Source organism: Trachypithecus francoisi, unplaced genomic scaffold (assembly GCF_009764315.1).
Source record: "Trachypithecus francoisi isolate TF-2019V2 unplaced genomic scaffold, Tfra_2.0 Lachesis_group2, whole genome shotgun sequence".
NCBI classification, from domain to species: domain Eukaryota; kingdom Metazoa; phylum Chordata; class Mammalia; order Primates; family Cercopithecidae; genus Trachypithecus; species Trachypithecus francoisi.
In genome coordinates, this window is record NW_022681465.1 from 119,279,129 (window position 1) to 119,294,480 (window position 15,352).

Sequence of the window (15,352 nt, forward strand, 5' to 3'; positions counted from 1 at the left end):
ATGTTTTGCTAACCTTTGAGCATAGAAACACCCCCTTCTCCTCACCCTCTTTTCTGATAAAGATACGCTTTATGTGGCTCTGTGCTTTCTCGTAACAGTCAACTAAAAGCCAAAAAAACTCAACTCTAGGTAAGGTATTGCTGATACAATACTAACTGTTACTGGTCACTTACTGTTCTAGGTTCTTTGCAGGTGGATCTCATTTCATTTTTTCAAAGATCCCATGATGTAGATATCATTGTTTCGATTTTTAGATGAGAGGCTGAGGCTTAGAGAGGTTAAATTACTGGCCCAAGATCACTCAACCAGGAAGTGGTACAGCTGAGATTAAAATTCAGGTGTCTGATTCTTAAGCCCCTGTTGATGAGTGAAGTGAACTCACTAACTGCCCTACTTTTAGGAATGTTTCTACGGGGGAAAGGGAGTTGGTTGGGACTTAGCATTTCTGGCATGGCAGGAATCACCATTCAGGACACGTGTGGGGAAGGTTCTCTGGGCAACAACGGACGTGTGTCTGTGGGTGAGTGGAGGGGAACCCCTGGTCAGGGCCACTTCAACCCACAGAGAAAGCAGAGGTTTTTAAACAGATGGGGTCAAACGTCTTGCAAATGAGCTGGAGCAGCTCCAGCACCTTGGCCGCCAGAATCATTCTAGGGAGAAATAGTGAACTGTTTTTGAGGATCAGGCTGGGGTCCTCCTGGGGTCCCATGAAAGGGTGAGGGCTAGAGCTCCAGAAAGACTCACCTAGGTTGCTACCAAAGGCCCCTAAGAGCAGGCATGCTTGCCCCTCAGCACTAATACCATGGCCTGGTTTCCGGTTCACAGGCCATGGAGCCTGAGCCAGTGAGCTGCTGAGAAGCAGAGGCAGAGGCCTCAAGAAGAGACTGGGTGAAAAGGCAACCCAGTATAGGTGATGACTGCACAGGTCCTCCCCAGCGAGCAAAGGCTCGAGCTCCTCCCTACCTTCTTCAGGCTGCAGAGAAAACTCATCCTGCACCCCATCCTGGCCTTCGAGGCACGTTGCGGGGACCCAGCCTTGCTCCTCAGCAGTGCTGACGAACCACCAACCTGGGGAAGCGAGAGTGCAGAATGATGTTAGTTGCGTCAAGCATGAGGCCAGGGGGTCAGAATGTAACAATCTATTCAGCCACTATACCAGTGAATGCACAGGGTAAGGCAAAAGTTACCATTTTATTGGTAGAACACAACTACCAATGTTACCTGCTAACTGCTAAAAGTAAGTCCAGAAACTTGCTCCTGAGCCTGGGACAGGGAATAGTAAAGTCATCTTAAATGACAACAATAAAGAGGCCGGGCACAGTGGCTCATGCCTGTAATCCCAGCACTTTGGGTGGATTGCTTGAGCCCAGGAGTTCAAGACCAGCGGGGGCAACATGACAAAATCCTGTCTGCATGAAAAATTAAAAAATTAGCCAGGCATGGTGGTGCATGCTTGTAATCCCAGCTACTCGGGAGGCTGAGTTGGGAGGATCACCTGAGCCCAGGAGGTCAAGGTTGCAGTGAGCTATGATTGTGCCACTGCACTCCAGCCCGGGCAACAGAGTGAGACCCCCATCTCAAAAAAAAAAAAAAAAAAATGAACGTTCACCTTCACTAAGATGTGTGATGCACCCATCATTTCACTTGCATTAAATACAATCTTCACATTATCCCAATTGCACACATGAGGAAATTGAGGCTCAAAGAGGCAAACCGATTTGTCCAAGTTCACGTGGCTTGTGGTAGAGCGGCGATGCGTGCACAGGGCTGTTTGATGCTAAAGGCATTGCCCTTATCTGAGACGCAGATTTAGCATCTGCTTCAGAGGCCTCTGACCCAGGCTCAGACATTGCCTAACGACAAGGGCCTGCATGGGGCCTGTGGTAGGGACAATAATGACCCTCGTCCCGCAAAGATGTCCGTGTCCGAATCCCTCAAACCTGTAAACATATTAAGTTACGTGGCACTAGGGAATGAAGGTTGCTAATCTGCTGACCTAAAAATAGGGAGTTGATCCCAGATTCTCTGGGTGGGCCTAATGTAATTCCAGGGCTCCTTAATGTGCCAGAAGGAGGCAGAAGTCATGGGGAGATGCGGCTGTTGAGGCAAGACACAGAGAGGTGCAACATTGCTGGCACTGAAGAAGGAAGAAGGGGCCGTGAGCCAAGGCGGCTTCCAGGATCTGGAAAAGGCAAGGAAACAGATCCTATTCGGAACCTGAAGAAAGCAATGGGGCCCTGTCGATCCCTTGATTTTAGGTCAGTGAGACCATGCTGAACTTCTGACCCACAGACTATCAGATAACAAATACGTGCCGTTGGCCGGGCGCGGTGGCTCACGCACGGTGGTTCTACGATTTTCTAAAGATTCATATTTGTAAATATTTGTATGAAGATAAGGAAACTGTCGTAACACAACGACAGCAATGACAACAATGTGTCAGATACTGTCCTGAGTGCTGCATGTCCACTCCTAGCTTGCTAGATCTTCACCACAGCCTTATGAGGTGTGTATTATTATTGCCCCCATTTTACAGATGGGGAAGCTGAGGCTTAGTGACTCTCTCAGAGTCACAAAGATAGAAAGTGGCAGAGCCAGGATTCAAACCCAGGTTGTCTCTGGGCTCTTAACCATTTTCACTAATGCCTCACAAACTGCTGGAGGGAGGATAAATCAAAACAGCCACTGTTTTGGAAGCAGATAAGTTGGTGGTATCTTAAAATTTAAAGTATGTGTGTCTTGGCTAGGTACAGTGGCTCACGCCTGTAATCCCAGCAGTTTGGGAGGCCGAGGTGGGTGGATCACCTGAGGCCAGGAGTTTGAGACCAGTCTGACCAGTATGGTGAAACCCTGTCTCTACTAAAAATACAAAACTTGGCCAGGCATGGTGGCATGTGCCTGTAGTCCCAGCTACTCAGGAGGCTGAGACAGGAGAATCACTTGAACCCGGGAGGTAGAGGTTGCAGGGAGCTGAGATCGCACCACTGCACTCCAGCTGGGGCAACATGGCGAGTCTCCATCTCCAAAAAATCTAAATAAATAAAATGAAATAGGTGTATCTTAGGGTCCAGCTGTTTCTCTTCTTGGAATCTAACCTAAAGAAACACTGACATGCACACAGACGTGTTCACACTGGAGTACAAATACGAATATATGAACACGGCTCACTCGGGCATTGAATACTACGCAGATGTGAAAAAGTATCAGAGGAGCTAGACTGCAACTAAAAAAAGTTGCAGATCAAAATGTATACAATGACACCAGTGGGTTTTTAAAAAACCCACAAAAATACATATATGTACATACAAAATATGATGTGTTTGTGTATATGTACAAGTATATATGTATGAATGAGTATGTGTGAGTGTATATATTCACATGTATGCACACGTACACATACACACAAGTGTATATAACATTTTCAAGAAAGATTCATACCTAATGGATAGAAGGGTTATCTGGGGTTCAGAAAGGGGGTTAGGGTTGAAGCCGGCAGAAAAAATAGATTTTAGTTTTATCATTAATCTTCTAAGAATAATGTATCCATGTATTACTTGAATAAGTACAACATAATTGAAAATAAATGTCATCAGTGTGTTGGCTACTTGAAGAGGTACCCACTCACCCTCTTCCCTTCTTTTTGCTGCCCTCTGCACATACCAACACTCTTCCTGGCCCCTACTCTTCTTCCCAGTCACCCAAGCTTCCTGACTTCCTGCAAGCTGGGGGCCCAGGGCAGTGGGTACTCCTGCCTTTACATCCCCCACGGTGTGTCCTAGCCACAGCACACAAGCTGCATACACTCATTCTCAGGAATTGGAAAGTCACATGGCCTTGGGGGCTGCTGGAGTTGGTTTGGAATTCCGGTTCTGCAGCCTGTTGTGCGATGTGGGGTGAGTGACTGAGTCACTTGGAATCATGGTTGTATTAGCTGTGAAGCAGGGATGGCAACTCCTATGTTGAGTAACGAAGGAAGTTTGCCTGGCTGGCGCTGGTCTCATGACTAATGCCACCACCATCCAGATGATGTTGGAAACATCGTCCTTCTCGTTCTTTGGACCTCAATTAGCCATTGGGCTGTCACAGAGACTGATCCACTAATGATATGATTAGCTAACGTCACGTTAGCCACAACAAACCCAGTGGTTTCCACTGCATTTTCCCAGGGAGGATCTGCTTATTTCCTGCTCTTCGCCTTCAATGGGGTGCGATGGCTGCTTTGTAGCTAAGGAAGGCAAAGGGGAAGGAAACCCACATTTTTTGGAGCATCTACTGTGTGCTAAGCACAAGTTTAAGCACTCTTTGTATATCATCTCACTTAATCTTTACAATCACTCTTCACAGCAGAAGTTTTTATTCTGTAGATAAGAAAACTAACAGTCAGAGAATGAAGCCACCTGAACCACTGTGAAATGTGGAATTCCGATGGAAATCCAGGTTAAGTGGCTCAATCATACCACATCCTGTCCCAGACCCAGCCAGCGTCCATGACCAGTGGTCCCTGTGATGGGCAGGTAGGCTAAGGAGACAGGGAATGTGTCCGTCCCATTAGAGCCCAGAGCGATGGAGCCTTCTTGAAGACTCCCACGGGTAAGCAAAGGCAAACCAACAGAGCACATTTCCAGTGAATGCTGGACTGTGTCTGCAAGTACTTTAGAACCAGAAGGAATGTTTATAAAATGTGAACGTCAGAACAAATCGGTACCATCTGAACCAACAGGATAATGGTGAGTGGTGACCAGGTGGGATATTCGAGCACAGTGATTAAACATGGGCCTTTTTCTAGGAGACCCTAGGCTGGATCTATGGGAACTGGCCAGTATGGACTGGCCATTTCAGTTTCTGAATTTCCAAATGTTTCCTGTCCTAGGGGCCTGGTGACAGGGTAGTGGGAGAGGGAGATGGTCTAGGTCCCCACCTGACTCATTCTTCTCGATGATGTCCACCACCTGCCCCACGCTGAGGCTGATCTCCGAACTCTCCTGCTTCTGGTAGTTGGCCACCACCACATACTGCTCCAGGACCATGGGGTCCACTGAGGTTTGGTCACCCCCTGTGGATAGGAAACAGACATGACATCTGGCCACCACCATGCTTGAAAGAGCAGGAGCCAGAACAGTAGGGCGGGTTAACAGGACATTCCAAATAAAAAAGAAGCAGTTACAGGACTCGTCTCAAGGGTGACTTCATCTATTCATTCTTCTACTCATGTGCTTACTCAACCACCAAATTGACCAAGTGCTATTCTGTGCAGGCACTGGGGTTTCAGTCGATTAAGATATGGTACCTGCCCTGAAGATGTTCACAGCCTAGTAGGAAAGCTCATTCATTCATACTTAGCCATTCCTCCATCCATCTGTCCATCCATCCACTTGTCCATCCATATGTCTGTCCGTCTGTCCATCCATCCATCCATCCATCTGTCCTCCATTATCCATCCATCCATCATCCATCCAACCAAACATTCATCTATCTGCCATCCATTCAATCATCTATCCACTCATGATCTATCCAATTAAACACCATCATCCATCAACCATCTCATCATCCATCCAAAATCACTTGCCTATTAATCTATGAAATCACCAGTGATGTTCCAGACACTCTAAAGAGTACAACGGTGAATAAAACAGCTATGACTCCCAGCCTCAAGTAACTCAATCTAGTCACAGAGACAGACAAGTACGTAAGTATATGTAATTAATAAGATATAGCATTATATACGCATTAGTTTATGATAAATTGCTGGAAATAACCAGGATGCTGGGACAGAAAATGAAGGGGAAAGACAATGCTATATTAAATGGGGTAGTTGGCAAGACCTCCTTAAGGAGGTGACATAACACATGGACCTGAGAGAGGAGGAGGGGTCATGAGGAGAATCGGGGAAGAGCAGTGTAGGCACACTCTGAGATGGGAAAGGACTTGGGGTCTACGGGACTGGAAGGAGGCTAGGTGAGGAAGTGCATGGAAAGAGTGGTTTGGAGTGAGGTCTCCGAGGAAAGCGCGGGTCAGATCAGGCAGGGCCTTTGGGGCCAAGTAAAGAAGTTGGGTTGCTTTTAACCTTGAAGCAGAAAGTCATTTAAGGGCTTTAAGAAAGCAATGACAAGAGTCACATCTTTAAAAAGATAATTCTGACTGCCATGTGGAGAATGGATCAGAGGCTGGCAAGAAAGCAAGCAGGAGAGTAGCTGGAGGACATGAAGTTGTCAAGGAAGAGGTGACGGTGGCTTGAACCAGGGTAGGGGCAGCAGGAGGGAATGAAGTAGAGGGGTGCTTCAGGGAGGCCATGCCATGGGATTCAGGGTGGACAGCTTCCTGGGAGTCGTGCAGCCCTGGTTAAGCACTAAGACATATCTGACAAGTAAATGAAAAGATAATGCAGAATACAGGTGATTTAAATAGCAAGGACATCTGAGTTCAGAGACTCCAGAGAGAAGCAGGCAGCTGGGTGACTTTTAGAGCAGCAGGCTAAATATGCGGGAAGGGCACCCAGACATTTGTGGTCACAGGAGGGCCCTGGTATTCTAAAAGTCCTGATTCAAAATAGTCTTTCCTATTGTTCCCATAAATCATTAAAATATCCAGGAAACCCCACATTTTGTGTCAAAATGCACCCAATTGGCCAGGCGTGGTGGCTCACGTCTGTAATCCCAGTGCTTTAGGAAGCTGAGGAGGGTGGATCACCTGAGGTCAGGAGTTTAACAGCAGCCTGGCCAACAGAGCGAAACCTCGTCTCTACTAAAAATACAAAAATAAGCTGGGCGTGCTAGCGCACACCTGTAGTCCCAGCTACACAGGAGGCTGAGGCACAAGGATCGCTTGAACCTGGGAGGCAGAGGTTGCAGTGACTTGAGATTGCACTACTGCACTCCAGCTTGGGTAATAGAACAAAACTCCGTCCCTCCCCAACTCCCCCCAAAAAAAACAAAAACCAAACCAAACCAAAACAAAACAAAAACCACCCAATCGTGGAGCAGTGTGGGAGAACCAGCACACAGAGATGACTTTGTGCATCTCTCCCCACTCTGTTGGGTGGTGTCTTGTTGGCTTGAAATTTGCCATGGTGGGAGTATTTACACCACAGAAATTGGCAAATGCAACAAAGCAGGGCTTCTCTACTGGAGAGCTGGTAGTTAAGTGTCCACCAGCATACCACTGCACTCCAGCCTCTGCAACCAGAAGGAGCACAGAAGCTCCTTGTTAGAACCATGCGGTCTGGATTTTTGATGTCAAAAAGCAGAACAGGGCACCGTAGCTGGGTGAAGGGTACTGCTTCTTGGCTCTGTGCCCATGCTCTGGCCACTCATCCTCCCTGCCTGAGGGTAACAGGGAAATGGGAGGGCCTTTGGGCTGGGGACAATCCTGCCGCTTGCACTCTGCATGGAGAAAGCATGAGAACAGAGGAAGAGAGAGCAGGAAAGAAACAGAAGATGCAGTCTGATGGTTCAGAAGATCAGGCAGGAAGCAGCCTCAATGAGGGCCTATCACAGCCTATAGACAGCACAGAAACCATCTCAACATAGCTGCCCTGCAAGCTGGGTACTGCCACCCCCATTCTGTGGGCAGGAACACAGAGGCTCAGAGATGTTAAGTGACTTTCTCTACATCACACAGCTGGCTATGGACAATGCTGGACTCTGTCCACTTGGCTCCAGGCTCTCCTGTGTGTTGGGGCACAGCAGTGAGAAAAGAAAAGATGACGGAGGAAGGAGGGTGGTCTGAGGCCTGCGGGCTGTCCTCCTCTGAGGGCCTGGTCAGGCTCAGTCTGACATCTCTGCATGTCTCAAGGCTTGTCTGCTATTTCCAGCCCTCTTCTCATCCTCCACTTTTCCCGAGGCCAGGTGGCAGGGCCGACTTTTCTAGACTCAAGAAGACAGTTCCTCCAAGCCAGCCCAGCCACGTGAGCAGTGGCCTGAGAGTGGGCTGCTTCACGCCCCCTTCCTGCTGGCCCCATTCACAATGAGCTTCTTGAGGGCAGTGGCCTTGACTGCCTCTGAACCACCTGGCACTTACTAGCTCCTTAAAGGTGCTGTCCAGTGAATCCATGAATGTAGGATGCTGGCTTTTGAAGGCTCTTGACTACCTGTCCTGGTCACTAGACTCACTCTTCTCTGTGAATCCAATCCAGCATCTACCCCAGGATACAGCCTGCCCGAGGGCTCAAAACCCCAGGAGTGCAGTTTCCCTTCTATCTGGGCCCTCAGGTGAGCTAGACCAGGTAAGTGTGCTACCCTGTCCCTCAGCTTGAGAGAAAGAACTGGAAAGAAAAGAGAAAAAGCCCCCACTTCACAGCCAGGTTGGTGCCTGCACCTGCTGCCCCGCTTAATGCTCAGAGACATGCCCACGTCTTCCAGGCAGGCAGTCACCGGCTGGTGTGGGGTCAGGGAGTGGCTGTGAGGATTTCCTCACAGAGCCACAGGTTTCACGCAGGCAATTTTCTCTGCAGCGCTCCATCAGCCGGCTTCACCATGTCCTCATGGAGCCACACCCTCTGCACCAGGGTCTGAAAGGGGCTTCGCTGGGGCCAGGGGAGGGGAGGCAGATGCTGTAACTGGTCTCTGTCCTGCCCCTCCAGTCTGCCCTCCATACAGCAGCCAGAACGCTTGCTCAAAAATGCTACTCTGGTCATGCCACTCCCCGCTCAGCACCTGCCATGGGCTCGGCTTGCCTTCTGGTCTTGTCTTTTGGCCACTTCATCCCTGGTGCACCTGCAAAGCACAAAGGTGCCTTTGCAGAGGCTATTTTATCTGCCTGGGATATCTCAACCTCTCCTCCTTATTTCAATGGGAACCACCTATTCTTAGCCTCATAACTGGTCCCTGGCACCAGCCTTGATCCTGCAATTTATTTGTTTGCTTTTTTTTTTTTTTTTTTTGAGACGAAGTCTTGCTCTGTCGCTAGGCTGGAGTGCAGTGGTGCAATCTCGGCTCACTGCAACCTCTGCCTCCTGGGTGCAATCGATTCTCCTGCCTCACCCCCCCTGAGTAGCTGGGACTACAGGCGCCCGCCACCACACTTGGCTAATTTTTTGTATTTCAGTAGAGACGGGGTTTCACGGTGTTGGCAAGGATGGTCTTGATCTCCTGACCTGGTGATCTGCCCGCTGTGGCCTCCCAAAGTGCTGGGATTACAGGTGTGAGCCACCGCGCCTGGCCATTTATTTTATTTTACTTTATTTTTTTGAGATAGAACCTTGCTCTATCGCCCAGGCTGGAGTGCAGTGGCACGATCTCAGCTCACTGCAACCTCTGCCCCTAGGGCTCAGGCGATTCTCTCGCCTCCCGAGTAACTGGGACTACAGGCATGCACCACCACACACAGCTAATTTTCGTATTTTTAGTAGAGATAGGGTCTCCCCCATGTTGGCCAGGCTGGTCTTGAACTCTTGACCTCAAGTGATCGGCCTGCCTCGGCCTCCCAAAGTGCTGGAATTATAGGCCTGAGTCACCGCGCCTGGCTGCCATCTGTTTTCAATATAGCAGCTAGGGTGATACTTTTAAAAGATGTGTCAGAACATGTTTCTCAAAGGTCAAGTCCTGTGATGGTCCTCACCTCACTTGTGAAAACCCTCAGTGGCCTACAGGGCCCTGTCTAATCCGCCTCTTATCAGTTTTTTTTTTTTTTCCAAATAGAGTTGGGGTTTCGCCATGTTGTCCAGACTGGTCTTGAACTCCTGGGCTCAACCAATCCACCTGCCTCAGCCTCCCAAGGTGCTGGGATTACAACTGTAAGCCACTGCGCCCAGCCTTTTGATACTTTATTAGACCTCATCTCCTTCACTCTCCCCAATGTGGCACAGATGGTTACTTACTCCCCATTCTCTATTTCTTCTATAGTAATAGAATTCCTGAGTTTTGGCAGGGCACAGGGCCACTTGGAATAAGACTCCTTTATAGTTGGGAGTGGTCATGTAACTAAGCCCCAGACAATGGGATATAAGTGTGGAATTGTGTGCACGTGCTTGGTAAGAATCCTTACAGGAGGTAACTGATTCTGTGTCACCTTTTCCTCATTACTGCTGACTGAAATGTCAATGTGATGGCTGGTGCTGCAGCAGCCATCTTGGGTCATAAGCAGCCTTGGGAATGCTGGTGTTGTATGGCAGAGCAGCAAGATGGGGGCCTGGGTCTCTGCTACCATTGAACACTCTATCACTCCTGGACTATCTCTGGGATGTGAACTAAGAAGAAAAAAGTTCAATTGTTTAAGTCACAATTATTTTCGATTTTCTGCTGCTTGCAGTCAAACCTAATTCACTCGCATCTTTGGTCGCTAGTCTCTGACCAGTAGCGTCCTTGTCAGTCCTTCTCATGCAAAGCCTGTTTCTACTACAGAGATTTTTGCATTTGCTGTTCCCTCTGCTAGGGACAGTCTTCTCCAGATACCTGCATAGCCTTTGCTCTCCTTTCCTTCAGGTTCCTGCTCAAGTGGCATCTTATCAATGAGACCTTCCCTGCCTGCCTTGCACTGCCTCATTCAGTTTTATTTCTTCCATAGTGCTTTCAAAAACTGTCATTAAGTTCTGTATATTTACTCGTCTCCTTGTTTACTTTTCTATTCTAGAAGTGCTACAACGGCAGGGACAGTCTCTTGTTCACTGCTATGTTCACACTGCCTAAAGGCTTGGAGGCCTGTGATGTGTTTTGGTGCAAGGGGAGCTAAGAATGCTTACATATATAGATTATATACATATAAAATATTTTATATATATTATGTAAATATATAATATATTTTATATATATTAAAAATATTATATATTTATATATATATTTTTTTGAGGTGGAGTTTTGCTCTTGTCACCCAGGCTGGAGTATAATGGCGCAATCTCGGTTCACTGCAACCTCCGCCTCCTGGGTTCAGGCAATTCTGCCTCAGCCTCCTGAGTAGCTGGGATTACAGGCATGCACCACCAGGCACGGCTAATTTTTATATTTTTAGTAGAGACAGGGTTTTGCCATGTTGGCCAGGCTGGTCTCGAACTCCTGACCTCAGGTGACCTGCCCGCCTCGGCCTCCCAAACTGCTGGGATTACAGGTGTAAGCCGCCTGGCTGAATGTTTTTATATTTTTTAAGAGCTGTAAAGAAGAAGGAGAAGAGGAAGGAGAAAATGAGAAAGAATTATTGTTATTATTGGCAGTAGTGGTGACAGAGACTGTATGTGGCCTATAGAGGCTAACATATTCACTATCTGACCCTTTGGAGACAGTTTGTCAATCCCTGGCCTAGAACATGGATGGCTTCTTACTAGGGCTCAATAAGTGTCTGAATGAAGGAAGGAACAGTTTAAAACTCAGCTCTGCCAGGTGCCTGTAATCCCAGCACTCTGGGAGGCCAAGGCAGGTGGATCAGGAGGTCAGGAGTTTGAGACCAGCCTGGCCAACATAGTGAAATTCCATCTCTACTAAAAATGCAAAAATTAGCCGGGCATGGTGGTGTGTGCCTGTAATCCCAGGTACTCAGGAAGCTAAGGCAGGAGAATTGCTTGAATCTGGGAGGTGGAGGTTGCAGGGAGCTGAGATCGCGCCACTGCACTCCAGCTTGGGCAACAGAGTAAGCCTTCATCTCAAAAAACAAACAAACAAAAAAACCCAAAGCCCGCCCCCCTCAGCTTTAATGACTTCCTACCTCAGGGAGCATTCAAATGCCTTCCTTCACATTTCATTTTGTTTATACAGGTGTCTTTTCTACCTGACCGTGAGAATGGTTTCCACCTTGGGACCTAGAGCACTACCAGGTACAGATAAAGTTACTCATTTAATATTTATTAAGCACCTAGTAGGTGCTTAAATAAATTATAAATTAATTATACATTAAATAAATATTGAATGAATAACTGCACCTGCCTTGTTCATTCAGCATCCAGCACAGGTGTACAATAGACATTTGTGGGGTGAATGAACAAAGGATAAATGAAGACTTCTAGAAATCCTTCCTCCTCTATGCAAGGCTCCAGACATCCTTATAAGTTTATAATCTTATAAAGATGACTCCTTCTTGCTTATAAGTAGAAAAAGGGCTTCAGTTAAGTGAAGATGCAGTTAAGTCAGGTTATTCTGTCCAAAAAGCTCAACTTTTGCCACCCAGTTTTAACACCTGATGGTGGCACAGTTGCACCACATACAATTTTCAGGACTCTGATGAATGCGCTGGGCATTTCTGCACTAGCTCTTCTAACCAGTCTGCCAATGGGATTTGGCAAAACTATGAGCAGTGACAGAATGACAGAACCAAGGAATCATGAGATTTGCTATAAGCAAGACAGAGAGCCAGGAAATGAGGAGGGCAGAGAGCTCTGGGCTGGGACTCTGGGTTGGCTGGAGCACACCAAGGACTGGCACAGGGCTCAGGGCTGGCACTTCCTCCAAGACTTGCTCTGGGGCCAGGTCCAAGACTACAATCTCCTTGACGTTTTTCCATGGCAGTAACTTAGACTGTAGTTCTCTGCCATGAAGTGGTTCAGAGAATGCATGGAGTTGCTTTTTCAGCACCAATTCTTTCAGAGTAAGTTGCTTTATTTCATTCACAGCACTCAACTTACTGAAACTGATGAAAAAAAGTTCATTCATTTGATCTACCAGGAGTCTCAAATTAGGCTTCAGGCCGTTTAGTTGTTAAGTGAAGACACCTACTGGTGGAGGGTGATATTGCAGCCAAGCTTTATAATGCCATAATAATTGCAATGTCTAAATGTTGAGGCAGGCAACTAAAGCTAAATTCCAGGAGTTGCCAAGTGTGAAATCAAAGGATTCCTAAGCAAGGATTATCACTTTTGTGGCCCAGCAGGAAATATGAGAGAAGAGGGGATGAGAAAGAGGAAAGTCTGACATTGGAAGGGTGATTTTTAAGTGTTATAAAATATTCTCAAGATGTACAGTGCCTAATCTACCACAGAAGTTTTCTGTTTGGGCATATATTTTTTTTCATGATGACATGTCTTGAATTTTTAATATGAAGGGCAAAGTGGGATTTTCCTTCCAAAAATTCACTATACTGTCGATCTTGCTGAAAGAGTCAGTAAACAAAGAATGCTTTTAAGTTAAAAAAATCAGGAAGAAATATGCTCCTCAAATAATCAGATGATCTCTTGACTTTTAGTGAGAAGATTCATTTTCTGCAGGATGAGCAGAATTTGAGACCACATTAGCCAAAGTCTATAGGAGCCAGCCAGCCAGTCATGACTGGGAAATGCCAGAGGCAGATAAGCCTTCTCCAACGCAGAGTTTTGGTGGAGAAATCTCAGGAGTTAGTCTGTCAATGTTAGATCCCTTTAAAATTCAATCCAAAAGGCTGATTCTAAAATAAAGGAAGTGTTCAAAGGTCACATAAGATATAAGGCTAATCCCAGCTTGGGTTCTTAGTTTGAATGAAGAAAGATGCTATTTTCCAACCAGTTGAACTATAAATAAATCCATCCCCATCATTTCAGGTGAATGATGTAACAGCAGTCACCACAAATTAGAGCTTTTTCTCCCTTTTCCAGACAAATCCCCTCATCAAGCCCATTCCGAATGGACATTTGTGTTTGTCACAAACCAGAGCTGTCTCTTTCCTCTCTTCTCTACCCTCCCACACTCATTCCTTCTAGGGAAAGTCTCTGCACACTCGAAACCAGAAACTCTGCCAGCCCAAGAGTGGCAGCTCCTCTTCTCTCTGCTCTTTTCTAAGAAACATATAATTATCCCTGGGGCTCTGGAACTATTTGCAGCTTTAGCAGGATGCCACGGCTCTGGCCAGTACCTATTAAACTAGAAAGAGGAGCTATAAATGAACTGGTTGGGAAAAGGCTGAAGTTAATTCCCGACGCCATTCCTTGAGGCAGAGAGAATGACTGCGGGGCCTGTAAAGTTGACCACAGGGCTGTACCCAGGGGCAGCAAAGGTACTGGAGCTTGTGAATTTGGAATTTCTACTTGATATGGTTTGGATCTGTGTCCCCACCCAAATCTCATGTCAAATTGTAATCCCCAATGTTGGAAGTGGGGGTTGGTGGGAGGTGATTGGATCATGGGGGTGGGTCCTTCATAAATGGTTCAGCACCATCCCTTTGGTGCTGTCTTGAGATGGAGTTCTCAGGAGATCTGGTTGTTTAAAAGTGTGTAGCACCGCCCCTCTCTCTCGGTCCTGCTCCTGCCATGTAAGAACTGCTTGCTCCGCCTTTGCCTTCCACCATGATGGAAAGCTCCCGGAGGCCTCCCCAGAAGCTGAGCAGAAGCCACTGTACTTCCTGTAAAGCCTGCAGAACCATGAGCCAATTAAACCTCTTTTCTTTACAAATCATCCAGTCACAGGTATTTCTTTACAGCAGTGTGAGAATGAACTAATACACTACTGCTGGTCAGGGACACCCATGAACTCTAAGTAACAGTAGTAGTAGTAATAAAAACAGCATCAAACATACATTACTGACAATGTGCCAGGCACTGTTCTAGGTGCCTCACAAATATGATTATAAATCCTATAATAATCCCACAAGGCAGATTGCTATGATCAACCCCATTTTACAGATGAGGAAACTGAGGCCCATGAGCGGGGGCATCCTTTTTCACTTCTAGGATCTCTGCTTGCACCCCTGATCCTCATCAACCCCTTCAAACCTCCTGCCATCCTAGGAAATTAAAGAGCCCTGGATTCTGGAAGTTCTGAAGCCCACACTGGCTCCGGGTGAGGTCTGGGCCGGGCCTTGGCAGATGTGGAGGATGATCTCGGGTGGCAGGAAGAAAAAGTTGGGCCACTGTTTACATAAACGTATAAACCCCAGGGGAGCGCTCAATCATTCCTCTGTGCATACCCTACTTCCCACCTTCTCTTTCTCCATAATTGCTTCTGAGAGAAGAGTTGTGTCATCCAGGAAATGGACAGATTATTAGGAGGGGATATAATGTACTTCGGGGACAATGGCAATAGGGATGGGAATAGCTTGACACTGCCTGTCATTGCCCACAAAGGGCTGGGGCCTGGTGCTGAGGATGTCAAATGGATACGGCCCAAACCTACTGCATATTCCTGCCTCCCAGCCTGTGCCTGGCCATCCCCTCAGCCTGGGATGCCCTTCACTCTATGGAAAGCTCCTGATGCTTCATAAAGACCCAGGGTCCCTCCTTTCCGATCCCTTATCACACCTGAGAAGAATGTTCTTAGCTCTCAGCTACCACGTTGCTCTGTATGAAGTGGAACAAAGGCATTTAACTCCCGATAGCATGGCTAGGAAGAAGTCTGCCTCCCCTTCTCCATGAAGGCATTCTCTGGGGAAGACTCCAAGTCTCAACCACTTGGCAGTTTTTTGGTATATTGGATGAAACAACCTCAAATACTATTTCTGGGAAATGGGATGGGGTATCAACCAATCAATC

At 47.1% G+C, this 15,352-nt stretch overlaps 1 protein-coding gene across 2 annotated transcripts in view; it reads right to left on the reverse strand.

Moving 5' to 3' along the window:
• Positions 1-15,352, reverse strand: part of SH3PXD2B (SH3 and PX domains 2B) — a 124,152-nt gene that overhangs the window by 24,836 nt on the left and 83,964 nt on the right. For both annotated transcript variants that reach the window (XM_033180305.1, XM_033180306.1), the window contains exons 7-8: positions 4,919-5,053; positions 964-1,068 (exon numbers count right to left, since the gene is read on the reverse strand). In XM_033180305.1, coding sequence (XP_033036196.1) covers positions 964-1,068; positions 4,919-5,053 — 240 coding nt within the window. The remainder of the gene's footprint in view (positions 1-963; positions 1,069-4,918; positions 5,054-15,352) is intronic.